This window comes from Lagenorhynchus albirostris, chromosome 11 (assembly GCF_949774975.1).
Source record: "Lagenorhynchus albirostris chromosome 11, mLagAlb1.1, whole genome shotgun sequence".
Lineage (NCBI taxonomy): Eukaryota > Metazoa > Chordata > Mammalia > Artiodactyla > Delphinidae > Lagenorhynchus > Lagenorhynchus albirostris.
In genome coordinates, this window is record NC_083105.1 from 38,174,999 (window position 1) to 38,187,648 (window position 12,650).

The following is a 12,650-nucleotide window of genomic DNA, read 5'->3' on the forward strand; positions in this document are numbered from 1 at the left end:
GAGGGACCAGAGACCTGGCTCAGAAGCCAGCGCAGCCCCTGGTGCACCATATGAATGCTGCCTCATGAAGGGCCGGGCCTGTAAATTCAAAGAGGGAAAGTAATTCGGCCTAAATTAGCTGAAGATTTTTTTAGGCAAATGAGCAGAATTTTTGTGTGGTCATTTCTTGTAACAATGAGATTTTCCTCGATTGAACATTCAGTTGTTAACTTTGAGAAAGTAAATCTCACCCAGATCTCCAGGTAAAGGACAGTTAAAACAGAAAGAAAAGGGATGCTGATAAAAGGGAAAAGGGCAGATTTCTTCCGGATGGTCTTCATTTCTAACCACAAGTGTGGGGTCTACATGAGATAGAAAAGTGAACAGTTTAATTCAGACACAGGAAAACAACGCATTTTCCTCCCTTTAAATCAGTCCATAAGTAAACGCCCAAATAAATGGGCTTGGGTGATTTCTAAATTAAAATGTGGTTCACCTTTATTTATGTCTCAAACATAGTTTTTTCAGTTGAATCAAATTAGGAACAACTTTGTTCATATAGAAACTTACATTTTAATATTACAATACCAGGATCCTCGCACATTTTATATACAATACGTCACTACACATTTAAAATATATTTCTTAGGTTTACATTAAAAAATGAAAGTACTAAGATTATTTACAAAAATATATTCAATACCACTAACATTTAGATGCAACGTTCCCACTTTGCTTTAAACAGGAATGAACTTCTTTTGAACATGGCACAAAAGGATCATCGTAATAAAAGTAAATATATTACAAAACCAACCAAACAAAAACAAAGCAAAACTGCTAGATCTAAGCCACTCGCGGTTCCCCAAATACAAGCCCAAAGCCGAAAGGCTTTTTCATCTGAGCGTGCACAACAGTTTCCGAGAAGTTTCTTTGTGAATATGGCTCCTTCCCTTTCATAAGCTCCTGGGTCTGGGTTCCTAAATATTACTGTAACGTGACCTAAAGGATTAGGCGAATGAGGGAGGGAGGGATCTTCCTGCTACGTGGAGGACATCCCTAGCACCGGCGCCGGGTTACTTCTCCACCACCTCCTCCGCGCAGGGGAGTTTGTGCTCCTCCGAGGAGATGCTGTCCACGATGGAGGAAAGACATCGAAGGCTACTCGAGGCCGATGAATCAATGCTTGCCCCTCCTGAGCGCAGAAAACACACACACAAACATAACCCCGAAGGAAGGAAGAAGCCGGCAGCCCCGCGCCCCGCGCGAAGCCGCTTAGACCGCGCGGGAGGACTGGTCCCCGTGCAAGGAGCGCCGGTCTCTTAGGGACCGTCCAGGCTCCTGCTGGGCTCCGAGCGCTTTCTGCCCCCAGCGAGCACCCCAGTCCCCTCCCGGGATGTTCTCCAGCGCAGTCCAGTGCCCTTTTACTTTACCTTCCTTGGCAGTTATCACGAGCCCCCTGGAATGATCCGAAACACTTGGCCACTGGGAGCTGCAGGTGCGCAGGAAATCCGCACCCTCAAGCTGGAGGAAAACCGAGGCAGCAGATTAGTCAAGAAACATCGGTTCCGGGGGTGGGGTAGGGGACCCTTTGTGAGGGGGTCTCCCCTGTTTCCTCAGGCCGGGTACGAATTTCCTGCCTATTGCAGGCACCCCGTGTTCACGGGTCACCGGGGGTTCATTTGAGAGGGACCGGGAGGGGCGGGTGAGGAAGGAGGACGCGAACGGAGACAGAGCAGCTGGAGGTTAAGGCCCCAAGGAGGGCGACTAATCAGCCTATACATTCCCCGGCCCCGGCAGCATCTGGGCTTACATTCTCTTGCTTGGGTCTGTAGCTGAAGGGGTCCACCCCTAGCTCCTGCATTTTGTCCTGCTGATCCAGCCGGTGCAGCAGGTCCTGCAACCGCTCAATGTAGTTGATGGCGCTCCGCAGAATCTCCACCTTGGGCAGCCTCTGGTTGGGGTTGGCCACAGTCCGCCGCTTCAGTGCCTCGAAGGCCTCGTTGATTTTCTTTAGCCGCCTCCTCTCGCGCAGGGTGGCGGCCTTCCGCCGGTCAGTGGGGGCAGATTTTCTCTTGCAGGTCTTGCAAGCCCAGATCAGGCATTGGCCGGGGCAGTGAGGAGGCTGCAGGCCTGGGGGCGCCAGGACATGTTCCTCTCCGCTGCTGTCGCTCCCAGCTTCCGGGGGCATTTGGTCCTGGCAGGGGGACAGGGTACCATCACTCCCTGGATACAAAGGAGAGCCCTCTGCCACTTCTAACGGCTGCAGGGTAACATTTTCCCCATCCAAGTAGAAGAAATAGGAGCCAGTTTCAAAAAGGTCCATCATCATGTTCTCCTCCTTGGCCTCTGACTCGGTCTGAACGGGGTGATGGGCTCAAAAACCCAGAGGAGCCACCCAGATGGCATTTAATTAGTGCGGTGACTTAAGTCGCTCCAGCTTTATATATAGAAGCTCCTGAAACTCAATCCAACTTTTAGCTGTCATGGAGCATCAGTCTCTCAACGTGATTACAGCCAGCGCTCTCTAGAACATCTAGTTTGAAAGAAAACTGAGAAGTGTCACCCCCAGAATGATGTGACAACCTATATGCAGAACAGGTTAAAACAAAAGACATAGAGAGAATCCAATAATTTAAACAAAGCATCGAACACTTCAATCTGGGGCAGTTTAGACGCTAACCTGCTTACAGGACAACTTCAGAACAACTGGGGATTAACACTGCTCCATTCCCCTCCCCCAGGCTCATCTGAATTCTAAGTATAGACCCATGATGAAAGATTTCAAAGGCAATAGCCATTGCTCCAAAATAGCTTGGTTAATGTTTGCAGACTGGTTCAGCTCTTTTCTCCCTCCTGCCTGTCAAAAAGGTGCTATTCCTGTGATTAAAACCCTTACAGTCCTTCAAAGGTTATACATGACTTTCAGGCTTCAGCCTCAATAGCAGCAGGTAAATCTCTTTCCTCTCTTTTACTAAGGTTGAATGACAGTTTGGGAGCTGGAAGGGGGTGGCTGGAGGGTGCTCAGATTCCTTCCTTGGCTATCTTTTTTTGGAGGGTGGCAACCAAGATCTGAATTCCGTACCCCTGCTCCACGGTGGAGCAGTAGTACCTATAAGGTAAGGGGTGGGACTGAGGATGGGGATGCACTAAATGTAATAACGTTTCTTGAAAAATAGTTTTAGTGGAAATAAGACTCACACTATAGCTATTTGATATTCCAGGATTCAACGTGCCACTCCAAGATGCCTCTGTTAAGGCTCCTGTTCTACAATGTGTGGTCATAGATTTTTCATTAGCATTCTCGGTATCCACTGACTCCAAATAAGTTCTTTCATAGGATTCAGATGAGAAAGGTAGCAACCAAGATACAAACCAAGGAACAGACTGTTTAGTTGCAGTTTGCCCATGGTCCAATACACACAAGTATGGTGGTTGAGGAGGCAGTACAAGATAAGGGTGAAGTGCAGGGCCCCTAAATTCCAAAGATACCCCCTCAAGTCTTAGCTAAGTTAATTTCTATTTATGTGTGGATGGGTAATACTAGGTCTTGATTTCTTTAAGATAACAATGGTTGCCTTATGGAATTTTGGTGAGAATTCGATCAAATGATACCGTGCGTGTGAAGCATATAACCTTATATTAGCTACTTGATGAACATTCGTTATTTAAAGCATAAGGCTATGTCAAGGTTAAGACCATTTCTTATGAAGGAAATAAAGCACAGCTGTAGCAGAGATTTATTTTTTCTCCTATTTAAATTCTTTAATTTAATTTATTTATTTAATTTTTTAAATATCCCTTCCCTTTCCCTTTCCTTTCCTTTCCTTCCCCTCCCAGAGCTCTGGAAGGACTCCTTCCAACCTTAAATTGCCTTTGGGGTGACAGTCAACTCTGGTTTTAGCCTTTATAGTCAGGGCCTGAAAAACTAGATGGAAACATAAGATCTTCTTATTCTACCCCAAGCAGTGATAATTATAGGCTGTGTTCAATACAATTTCACTTTTTAAATGAAGAGACTGAAGACAACGTCCTTGGACTCAATGGTCAGACAACGTAGAAACTAGTTACGTTTTTTAGTTAAATCACTTATTCCAGAAGATAATTCTTCATAGTCTCTTCCTACTGAGCCACAGACTTGGGATGTTAAGTTCTGACGTTTTGTGCTGTTTTTACATTTTTCTTATGTGCAGCTGAATAATTCCTTATCAAGTGTGAGAACCATTTTTCTGTGTTTGGAAAAGTAGGAGGCACAGGGAATAAGAAGAAGCCAATACTTTTGTGACATTTTATCCTATTTCTGCCATTCCCCTGGTTGTGATATCAGAAGTTAAGACTCCAGATTGGAGGCTCCAAGAGTTAAGGGAATAGCCTAACATCTATTAAGGAAAATTACCCTGTGCTCTTAACCTCACTCTGTGCTGTATCTTGTAATGTGAAGACAATTTGAAAAGTCATTTTAACCAGTAAAGTTATATAGCATTATTGCTAAGATTATTAAGATAACAATAGCTGAAATTCATTTATTCAACATGTTTGGGGTACCTACTGAGTGCCAGATAGTGTCTTGGGTGACAAGAATAAAATGGTGAAAAATGATCTCTTCTTATGGAGTTGGAATCTAGAAGGGTGAGTGAAATTGACTAAGTAATTAAAAAAATGGAAGCAATAGCACTGGAATTGGGGGTGGAAGACCTAGATCACAATCGTTTGGGGCCTATGAGAACTTAGTCAACCCTAATATCTCAAATTCTCAGTTTTTTCACCCATAACATGTATAATGACAAAGACATCATACTCTCAAAGGTCATGATAAAGTTTTTAAAAATGTGAAATTGCTTCAAAAATGTTGCATACCTATAAAAGTATTTTTATTACTGCAGTTAGGTATAGAGAAAAAATGAGATAAGAAAAAGATCACTTCTAGGGAATTTTGTTGCTTGGGTGACCGAAGTAACGAAGCATCGACATATATACACTACCAAATGTAAAATAGGTGGCTAGTGGGAAGCAGCTGCATAGCGCAGGGAGATCAGCTCGGTGCTTTGTGTCCACCTAGAGGGGTGGGATAGGGAGGGTGGGAGGGAGGCTCAAGAGGGAGGGGATATGGGGATATATGTATGCATATGGCTGATTCACTTTGTTGCACAACAGAAAGTAACACAGCACTGTGAAGCAATTATACTCCTATAAAGATGTATTAAAAAAAAAAAGAAGTGGGGCTTCCCTGGTGGTGCAGTGGTTGAGAGTCCGCCTGCCGATGGAGGGGACACGGGTTCGTGCCCCTGTCCGGGAGGATCCCACATGCCGCGGAGCGGCCGGGCCCGTGGGCCATGGCCGCTGAGCCTGCGCGTCCGGAGCCTGTGCTCCACAACGGGAGAGGCCACAGCAGTGAGAGACCCGCGTACCACAAAAAAAAAAAAAAAAAAAGTAACGTTTAAGGTGACACCATTCTTAGATTCACCACTGATTTTAAGAGGTATCGGGTAGATATGAGAAAGTCTGCACATCATGAACCTGCTAAAGAATATGAAAGTGTGCGCTTTCTCCTTCATTTTCCCCTTATTTAAGTGTTGTCACTGGAGAAACAGTGGAAACAGTTCAAAATGTAGAAAGAGAAGATTCTAGAGAGAAGAAGAAAAAGCTTTGGGGTGCTGATCAAGAGCAACTTCCCAGAAAGGGGTGGCATTTCTTTGTGTGAACTGTCACTACTGAACTGTCATTTCTTATTAAACTACAAAGCCCCTTTCACAATATTCTCTAGAACTTGGGCCAATAAAATTAATGTTGTTATTCACCTTCGTTCAAACAGATTTTTCCCTCTTTTGTTGTTGTTTTGGGGATTGGGAGTAGGGATGGGAAGAGAGAAAAAAGGAAATGCCAGCTTGGGAAATAACCATTTTTTATTAGATTAGGTAATGGGAAAATACGCAATGATTCCAGACAACTAAATACGGAACTCTTGGAACTCAAACAAAATGTGAGATGCCTGTAATTGCAATTATATTATTTCTCAGTACAACTTGGGAGACACAGATCTTGACAAGTGGTCAAAACAGGTTTATTCTCCAAGGTTTAAATAGTTCAAATATGCTTTTTTTAATTATGGAAAAAGTAAATAATAAGAGAATAATAATATTGTGTCAATAAATCACTTCAGGGGCCTAGAGTTCATTCATAACAAAATGTGAAAGTAAGCTAGTGATAGAATTGAGAGTTTTCAAATAGTTTACCACCCCATTATTCTTACTTCATGCTTAGTTATTTGTAAACGCATTTTCTTCCCATCATCTCCACAAAAGCTTGAGTATGTCCAGTTCTTCTTCTCCGTGAAAAGGAGTGGGAGGAAAAGGATTACGGCCAGCTCAGCCAATGGTGGATTTTAGCTATGAGCCTTTGGGAAGGTGCTGTTATGTGGTAGAAAAACAGTCTCGGAGTAAGCCAGGATCTAAGTTCTAGCCATCGTCAATTATACGTTCCAAGCCTCAGTTTTATAAGAGATCAAATGGCATATGTAATGTATACATCACAGGTTTGTTGTTAGCATAAAATGGAAAAAAAAATATATGTTGAGTCCTTGCTATGGAATATGCACTCAACAAATTTTAATTTCCTTCCTTCCCCTACTCAATTCATAAGGCCTCTGATTGAAATAGCCAAAGGGAATTAACTGAAATACCTAGATTTGTTAAGACAGATGTTTAGGATAAATTTAAGGATTTATTTGTGTTAATGGGGTAATGGAAGTGAAAATATTAGAACTAGTGACTCTGATAATTGTGTTTCATGTATTTATGCCCTCAACAAATTTCCAATTACTGGGGGACAGACACGAATTAAAAAAATGACTACCTGAGCTAGGAACTTTGGAGGAAAAGAATGTGGTTCTTTATGAGTGTATAACAATGAAGAGTCTGTCATGAATGGAAGCTTGCGAAAGGACATAAGTTCCTGAGATGTTGGGTTGGTATTTCTAGGGAGCAGAGTTGAAGATTTTTAACAAACCTGTGGATTGGAGGAGTGGTGACAGTAGGAGGAAGGTCACGGAAGAAGTAGACACAGGGTTAGTCAGAAACTGATGAAGAGATTTTTGTGGGTTATACCTAAGGAATTGGGCTATATTATTGCATATCTGGGTTCAAAGAAAGCAGTTTCAGTTACAGCTGAGAAAGTAGACCTGAGGGCCAGATAGAAAATATACTTTTTCAGCAGTGGAAAGAAAGAGGAGAAAAGGGAGTAAAAGAAAGCGGGTGGAGGAGGGCAAGGAGAGAAAGAAAATGAACAGCACTAAGTCCAGCCTGCCGGGAGAAGACGATCAACTAACAAGGCCAGTGAGTGGCCCTGAAGAAGTAGAAGGTGAAGGAAGGGCCTGCTGACTGAAAGGGAAAATTCAGAAGAGGCAGATTAATGCTTTAAACTTGTGGCTGCTAAATGAGTAACCTGAACCCATGCACCTGTAATTTACCTAATCTGCAGACAGTGTGTGCCCAGAGATTCCCGAACACTGTGGTAAAAATAGTTTGCACTTAGACTGACAGAACATTCGAGTTACTTCAGAGGACATGGGGGAGGGGCACAGACCAAGCAGAGGAGAAGGGAATGTTTTAAAGGCGAATGCAACTTCCAGACTGTGGCAGTGAGAAGTTGGGCAGAGAAATGGGGCTGGATCTGGATTACGGGGACTGCTGCGCGGCTGCCTTTTTCAAAATAGCTCCGAAGAAATGTGTCTAAGATGAGCAGAGGAGGAACCAGAGAGGCTGCTCTTCAGATTTTTCAAATATATTTTTTACTCTTTGCTCTCACCCCCCTTTCCCTTCCACTTGGGAATAGAACAGGACTTCCACAAAAACCTGTGTTCAGTTCATGTACTAGACACAAAATGCTACTGAAAGAGGCTGCTGCTCGTTTATTTTCTAGGCACAGTGTCCAGGGAAAGAGACCATAAATGCTCGTCTCCCTGAGAAACTCTTATTTGGTGCTTAAAAAATGAAGTTCTCTTTATAATTCTGCACTCTCCCTATTTTCATTCAGATTTAGGAGTTTAAGAGCAACATTTGTGAACCATTAGAATGTTTTCAGGTTACGTATTCCTTCCCTGTGGGTCACCAACTGGCAAAGGTTTGCTTAGGACAAGTACCCAGGAGGTCCCACTTTCAGTACAAAGATTGGGAAATCCTGGACAAATCAGAACAAGTTGGTCACCCTACTTCCAGGAAAAACAGGATAGACACTGACAAGTATCTATTCATAAATAAGAACAATGAACAGAGTGCAGTATATATAAAGTAGACTTTTTTCTTTAAACATAATTATAGTGATTACAAATATGGGGTTTGATGTTAGATCTAAATCCTAGGCTCAGCTCTGCCACTTGCTAATGTTTGACCTTGGGCAAGTTATTTAACTTCTCTAAGTCTCAACTAGTCCATAAAATGGAAATAATATTACCTTATAAGGTTGTTTTAATGATTAAAACAATGTTAATAAACAATATACAGTGTCTAGCGCGTATTAAACAATACAAATTGGTATTATATTATTTAACTTTTGATTGAAGAAAAATCATCCATCTACGTGTCACCTCAATAAATCATACTTTGCTTTTTTTGTCTTCTATATGACCAAAAATTTTATATAATTAATAATACATAATGTAAATTTTGTATTACATGATTTTAAGAATATAGATATAATACAATATCATGCATATATGGCCTTTTTCACTTAAAATGTTACATAAACATTTTCCATGATGCTATGTAAAACTAATGTTTAAAATTTCTAAGATATATGGAATGATTTTTCAATGTTATTTACATCTTTTAAAAACTAAATGAATTGTGATATTCAGATGACCCAAATTATAGTAGGGTCTGATGTTACTAGCTTGTTAAGCTAAACAGATGTCTCTAGTATAGAATGGTTAGCCAAGTATTTTGTTACTGCCCTCCAACTGGCTGGTTATGACATATTGCCCAAAATAGTTGGTGCTTTAATGCCTATGTCACAGCCTACTGTGACAAATAGTCACCACTGTACAAACACATTTATTCCATAAAGTTTTTCTACCGGTTTGGAAAAAAAAGTTGTTTAATCAGACGTACACACACATTTCATACTTTTTCAGAAGCTCAGACATTTCGCCTTGAGATAATGCATGTTAGCTTTTAGGATAGTGATAGAAATATGGCAAAAGTTATAAAATGTTTAAATTGTATATAATCTGGTGTTTTTGAAGTACAGGGATTATATTTTCAATGTGCCACTAGTCACATAAAAATTAATCACGTTAAGTTTTATCTTCCCTGATTTCAAGATCTGAGCTAGATATTGTGATTGGAAAAACCGTGCTGTATAATTTCACAATGTAAGTATAATCTTTTTATTAAATCATTTAAATTTTTTTTTATTTTCTTCTGTTTAAGTATAAACTATCATGAGATTTAAGCTATAATATTCCACAATTTGTACTTTTAAAGTATAGAATAAAAAGTAGTTATATATATTTTACTTTGTAAAGTTGTAGCCGTTATTCAATTCTGAAAAAAAAAAGTTGCAGTCCCTGTGTCAAAGTGCTTTAAATAAATAATTTCATTACATCTTTTTTTTTTAATAAATTTATTTATTTGTTTATTTTGGCTACATCGGGTCTTTGTTGCTGCACATGGGCTTTCTCTGGTTGTGGCGAGCGGGGGTTACTCTTCGTTGTGGTGCACCGGCTTCTCGTTGCGGTGGCTTCTCTTGTTGTGGAGCACGGGCTCTAGGCGCACGGGCTTCAGTAGTTGCAGCACATGGGCTCAGTAGTTGTGGCTCGTGGGCTCTAGAGCGCAGGCTCAGTAGTTGTGGCGCACGGGCTTAGTTGCTCCGCGGCATGTGGGATCTTCCCGGACCAGGGCTTGAACCCGTGTCCCCTGTGTTGGCAGGCGGATTCTTAACCACTGTGCCACCAGGGAATCCGGATTTCATTACATCTTCACAATGTTTTATCAAGTATGATTTATCTCCATTTTAAAGAGGGAGTAAAGCATTGAGAAGTTAATCTACTTGCCTGAAAATCACATGCTTATAAACTAAACTCTGGCTCTTAGAGCAGTAATTTGTATAATCAAAATGAAGTTCTTATTCTGAGCCTCCTTACAGTGCCCAGTAGAAGAGTAGTCTTCAGTGGGAAAAATAAAGTCTAGGGGCAAACTACCTTAGAGGACCTTTGAATGTTTATTTGGCAACCTGTAGGGTAACTTCCGTTTTTCTAGTGACCAAAAGAGGCACTGTTGATAGCTGCTGGCTGAGATTTGGACCTGTGTTGTACTTTGGGAAATAATGATGCAATGCTATTTTCCATGTACAGTGCCATGTACAGGCAGCCTGTCCCAGAGGTCATGAAACTGATGCTCAAATTCAAATGCTTGAAACTCATGGTCTATTTGATTATTTTAAAATATACAGCAAGAAGGAAAGAGAAAGACAGAGTAGGTTAGCACACTTAAGATACAAGTGGGGTGGAGAGACCATACTATACAAGTCTTGAGCTACGCAATGCATATATATCCTGTCTTTCTCCCTTCCCCTTCAGTCTGCCCCACTTACAGTATATACAAGGACTAGAATTGAGGGTGATCAAAGGATTTCAGCAGATGGAAGGTGTCTGAACAAATACATGGATGCTCTATACACCTAGTCAAAACTACAGCTCACCTATAATCTACTGGGCAGCCAGCAGATTCTGTGGACCAAACTGGATTTCACCAATAAGTGGTCAGTTTAAGACTTCTTAAATATTGGGTTTCTCAGGCATATTTAGTTATTTGATGCTTAATTGGCCCTCCATCCCTTTCTATGTTGACAAGCATAGGCTACACTTACTTCGTCTGTCTCTAACCTGTTTTCCAAGCCATTTGCTTTTATATTTAGTTTCATCTATTCTCCCTATTTTTTCCTCTTATACTCTATGGTAGGATTGAATATTCTTAAATAAGAGCAAATGTATATTATATCTCCTTTCAGAAGTTCTTCACATGTTTTCAAATAGAATTGCTATCGCTTGATATTTTCTAGTTTCTTGCCTAATTTCTTTGAATTCTTTAACATAAATCTATCTTATAAAAGTTTCATAATCTCTCATTTCTATTTGCCACTTCCCATCCCGTCTTTTTTTTCCTCAAAATGGTGGGTACATTTTGTTCCAAGAACTACCACATCAGCTGAGTGTAGAATTTCTTTCTAAATTTGTTTTCAAGAAAACAGACAATCATACGCTTTTGGAGATCAACAAAGTAAGGTGCTTACGTAGCCCTTAATAAAGCATTCTTTTTACTAAACACAGAGTAATGTGGAGTGTGACAAGCATGACTCCTATGATGGATATTTGGTAAAGTATGATTTTCTTTTCATACAAGCCAGGGCTCTATTAACATGGTTTCCTCAAGTCTACTTCTCACTTCCAAATCCTCTAGGAATTGACACCAACTGTCCATTTTGACACTTGTTCATTAATTTCCTTTCAATGGGACTATTCTCTTCTCTCAGCTGTTGTAGCAATTTAAGGTTTTACAGACTCTTCTGGTATGGCTCTTTGTTGAACATTCTTTCTGTGTTCAGACTGTGTAACACCAGAGCCTGAAAGTATGTCACAGAGTCATTAGTGTAGTTCACCACTTGTTCCATTATCCACTCTCACAGAGGGAGACTTTAGCTGACCCCTTAAAAACTGAAAAGGGCAAAATCAATTAGTTCTCTCCAGCAAGATTTAATGGTCTTGATAGCAGTAAGTCCGTGCTTCCTTTCCTAAGCTGCATCATTCTACACACCTGACCTGACTGCATCCAATAGATCTCTAGTTATAAACTTATTACAGAAAAAAAATGTTTTTTCCTGTTTGGGAGGTGTGTGTACACACGCTGTGTGAGGGAGGTCATTTCACTGCCATGACTGTAAGCACTAACAGATCCCAGTAAACAGAGAATGATTGTTGCATCTCTTTGTGAAATATGAACAACCTTGCTGATTTTTATTCATGATTGGGAAACCCCAGCATTTTGAGGATTAAAGGGCATAAAAATGAATAATACAAGAATGGCTGTAGAAGAATATAGCATTTGTTTTGTAGTAAAATGAAGTGGAACCGTGTGACTTTTCCATGGCGCAAGTACTTTCCTTGTGTGTCAAGTTTTGTTTTGGGTTAGTGAGAAACATCACATCACAGAGAAAGAATGCAAGAAGCAAGGGCTGCTTTACACTTTACCAATCTGTTGTGCTGTTCCTGGAAATTTTTGCATTTGAAGTTTGACAGAAGGTAGCAAATTTTGTGTGTGTGGTTGCTATGCTTAAAAATAAGTATGTAATAAGTGATATTTGATTGTTTTATATTATTTTACCATTTTATAGATGAACATGGTTTAATCTTTTAGATTTTCTTTCATCTTATGATATAATAGCGCTAAGAACATATGCTGCTTTTTTTAACTAAGTAATTTCAAGATATTAATTCTTTAATGTTCCCTATATAATTCTAAGACAGCTAGACTTCTTATGTTTCAAACTTTATTTTTACTTCTTTGAGTGTTTGGTATTTTATATAGCTTTCTAAAACTTTCATAGCAGAACCTTTTCTTTAATCTTATCCATTTTAATTCATCAAACAGCTTATTTTTTCCTGACTTTGAAGAAAATCCCAGT

The 12,650-nt window shown here is 40.4% G+C and overlaps 1 protein-coding gene and 1 long non-coding RNA gene across 2 annotated transcripts in view; one reads left to right on the forward strand and one right to left on the reverse strand.

Annotated features, from left to right (window-relative positions):
• Window positions 1-451: 451 nt before the first annotated feature.
• Window positions 452-2,398, reverse strand: MYF6 (myogenic factor 6). The gene is made up of 3 exons (XM_060164649.1): window positions 1,789-2,398; window positions 1,409-1,499; window positions 452-1,170 (listed from the first exon to the last, which is right to left on the reverse strand). The coding sequence occupies exons 1-3, from the start codon at window positions 2,305-2,307 to the stop codon at window positions 1,052-1,054; spliced, it is 729 nt and encodes a 242-aa protein (XP_060020632.1). The 5' UTR covers window positions 2,308-2,398; the 3' UTR covers window positions 452-1,051.
• A 403-nt stretch (window positions 2,399-2,801) lies between these two features.
• Window positions 2,802-12,650, forward strand: part of LOC132528953 (uncharacterized) — an 82,292-nt gene continuing 72,443 nt past the window's right edge. The window contains exons 1-2 of the long non-coding RNA XR_009543344.1: window positions 2,802-2,926; window positions 9,292-9,342. This is a non-coding gene — a long non-coding RNA (uncharacterized LOC132528953). The remainder of the gene's footprint in view (window positions 2,927-9,291; window positions 9,343-12,650) is intronic.

Excerpts from the sequence above, each read along its gene's own strand:
- MYF6 (XM_060164649.1), bottom strand. The coding sequence starts at position 2,307 with ATGATGATGGACCTTTTTGAAACTGGCTCCTATTTCTTCTACTTGGAT. Across the intron at positions 1,500-1,788 it reads ACAGACCCAAGCAAGAGAAT|CTTGAGGGTGCGGATTTCCT; the intron begins GTAAGCCCAGAT and ends GTTTTCCTCCAG. Across the intron at positions 1,171-1,408 it reads CGTGATAACTGCCAAGGAAG|GAGGGGCAAGCATTGATTCA; the intron begins GTAAAGTAAAAG and ends TTCTGCGCTCAG.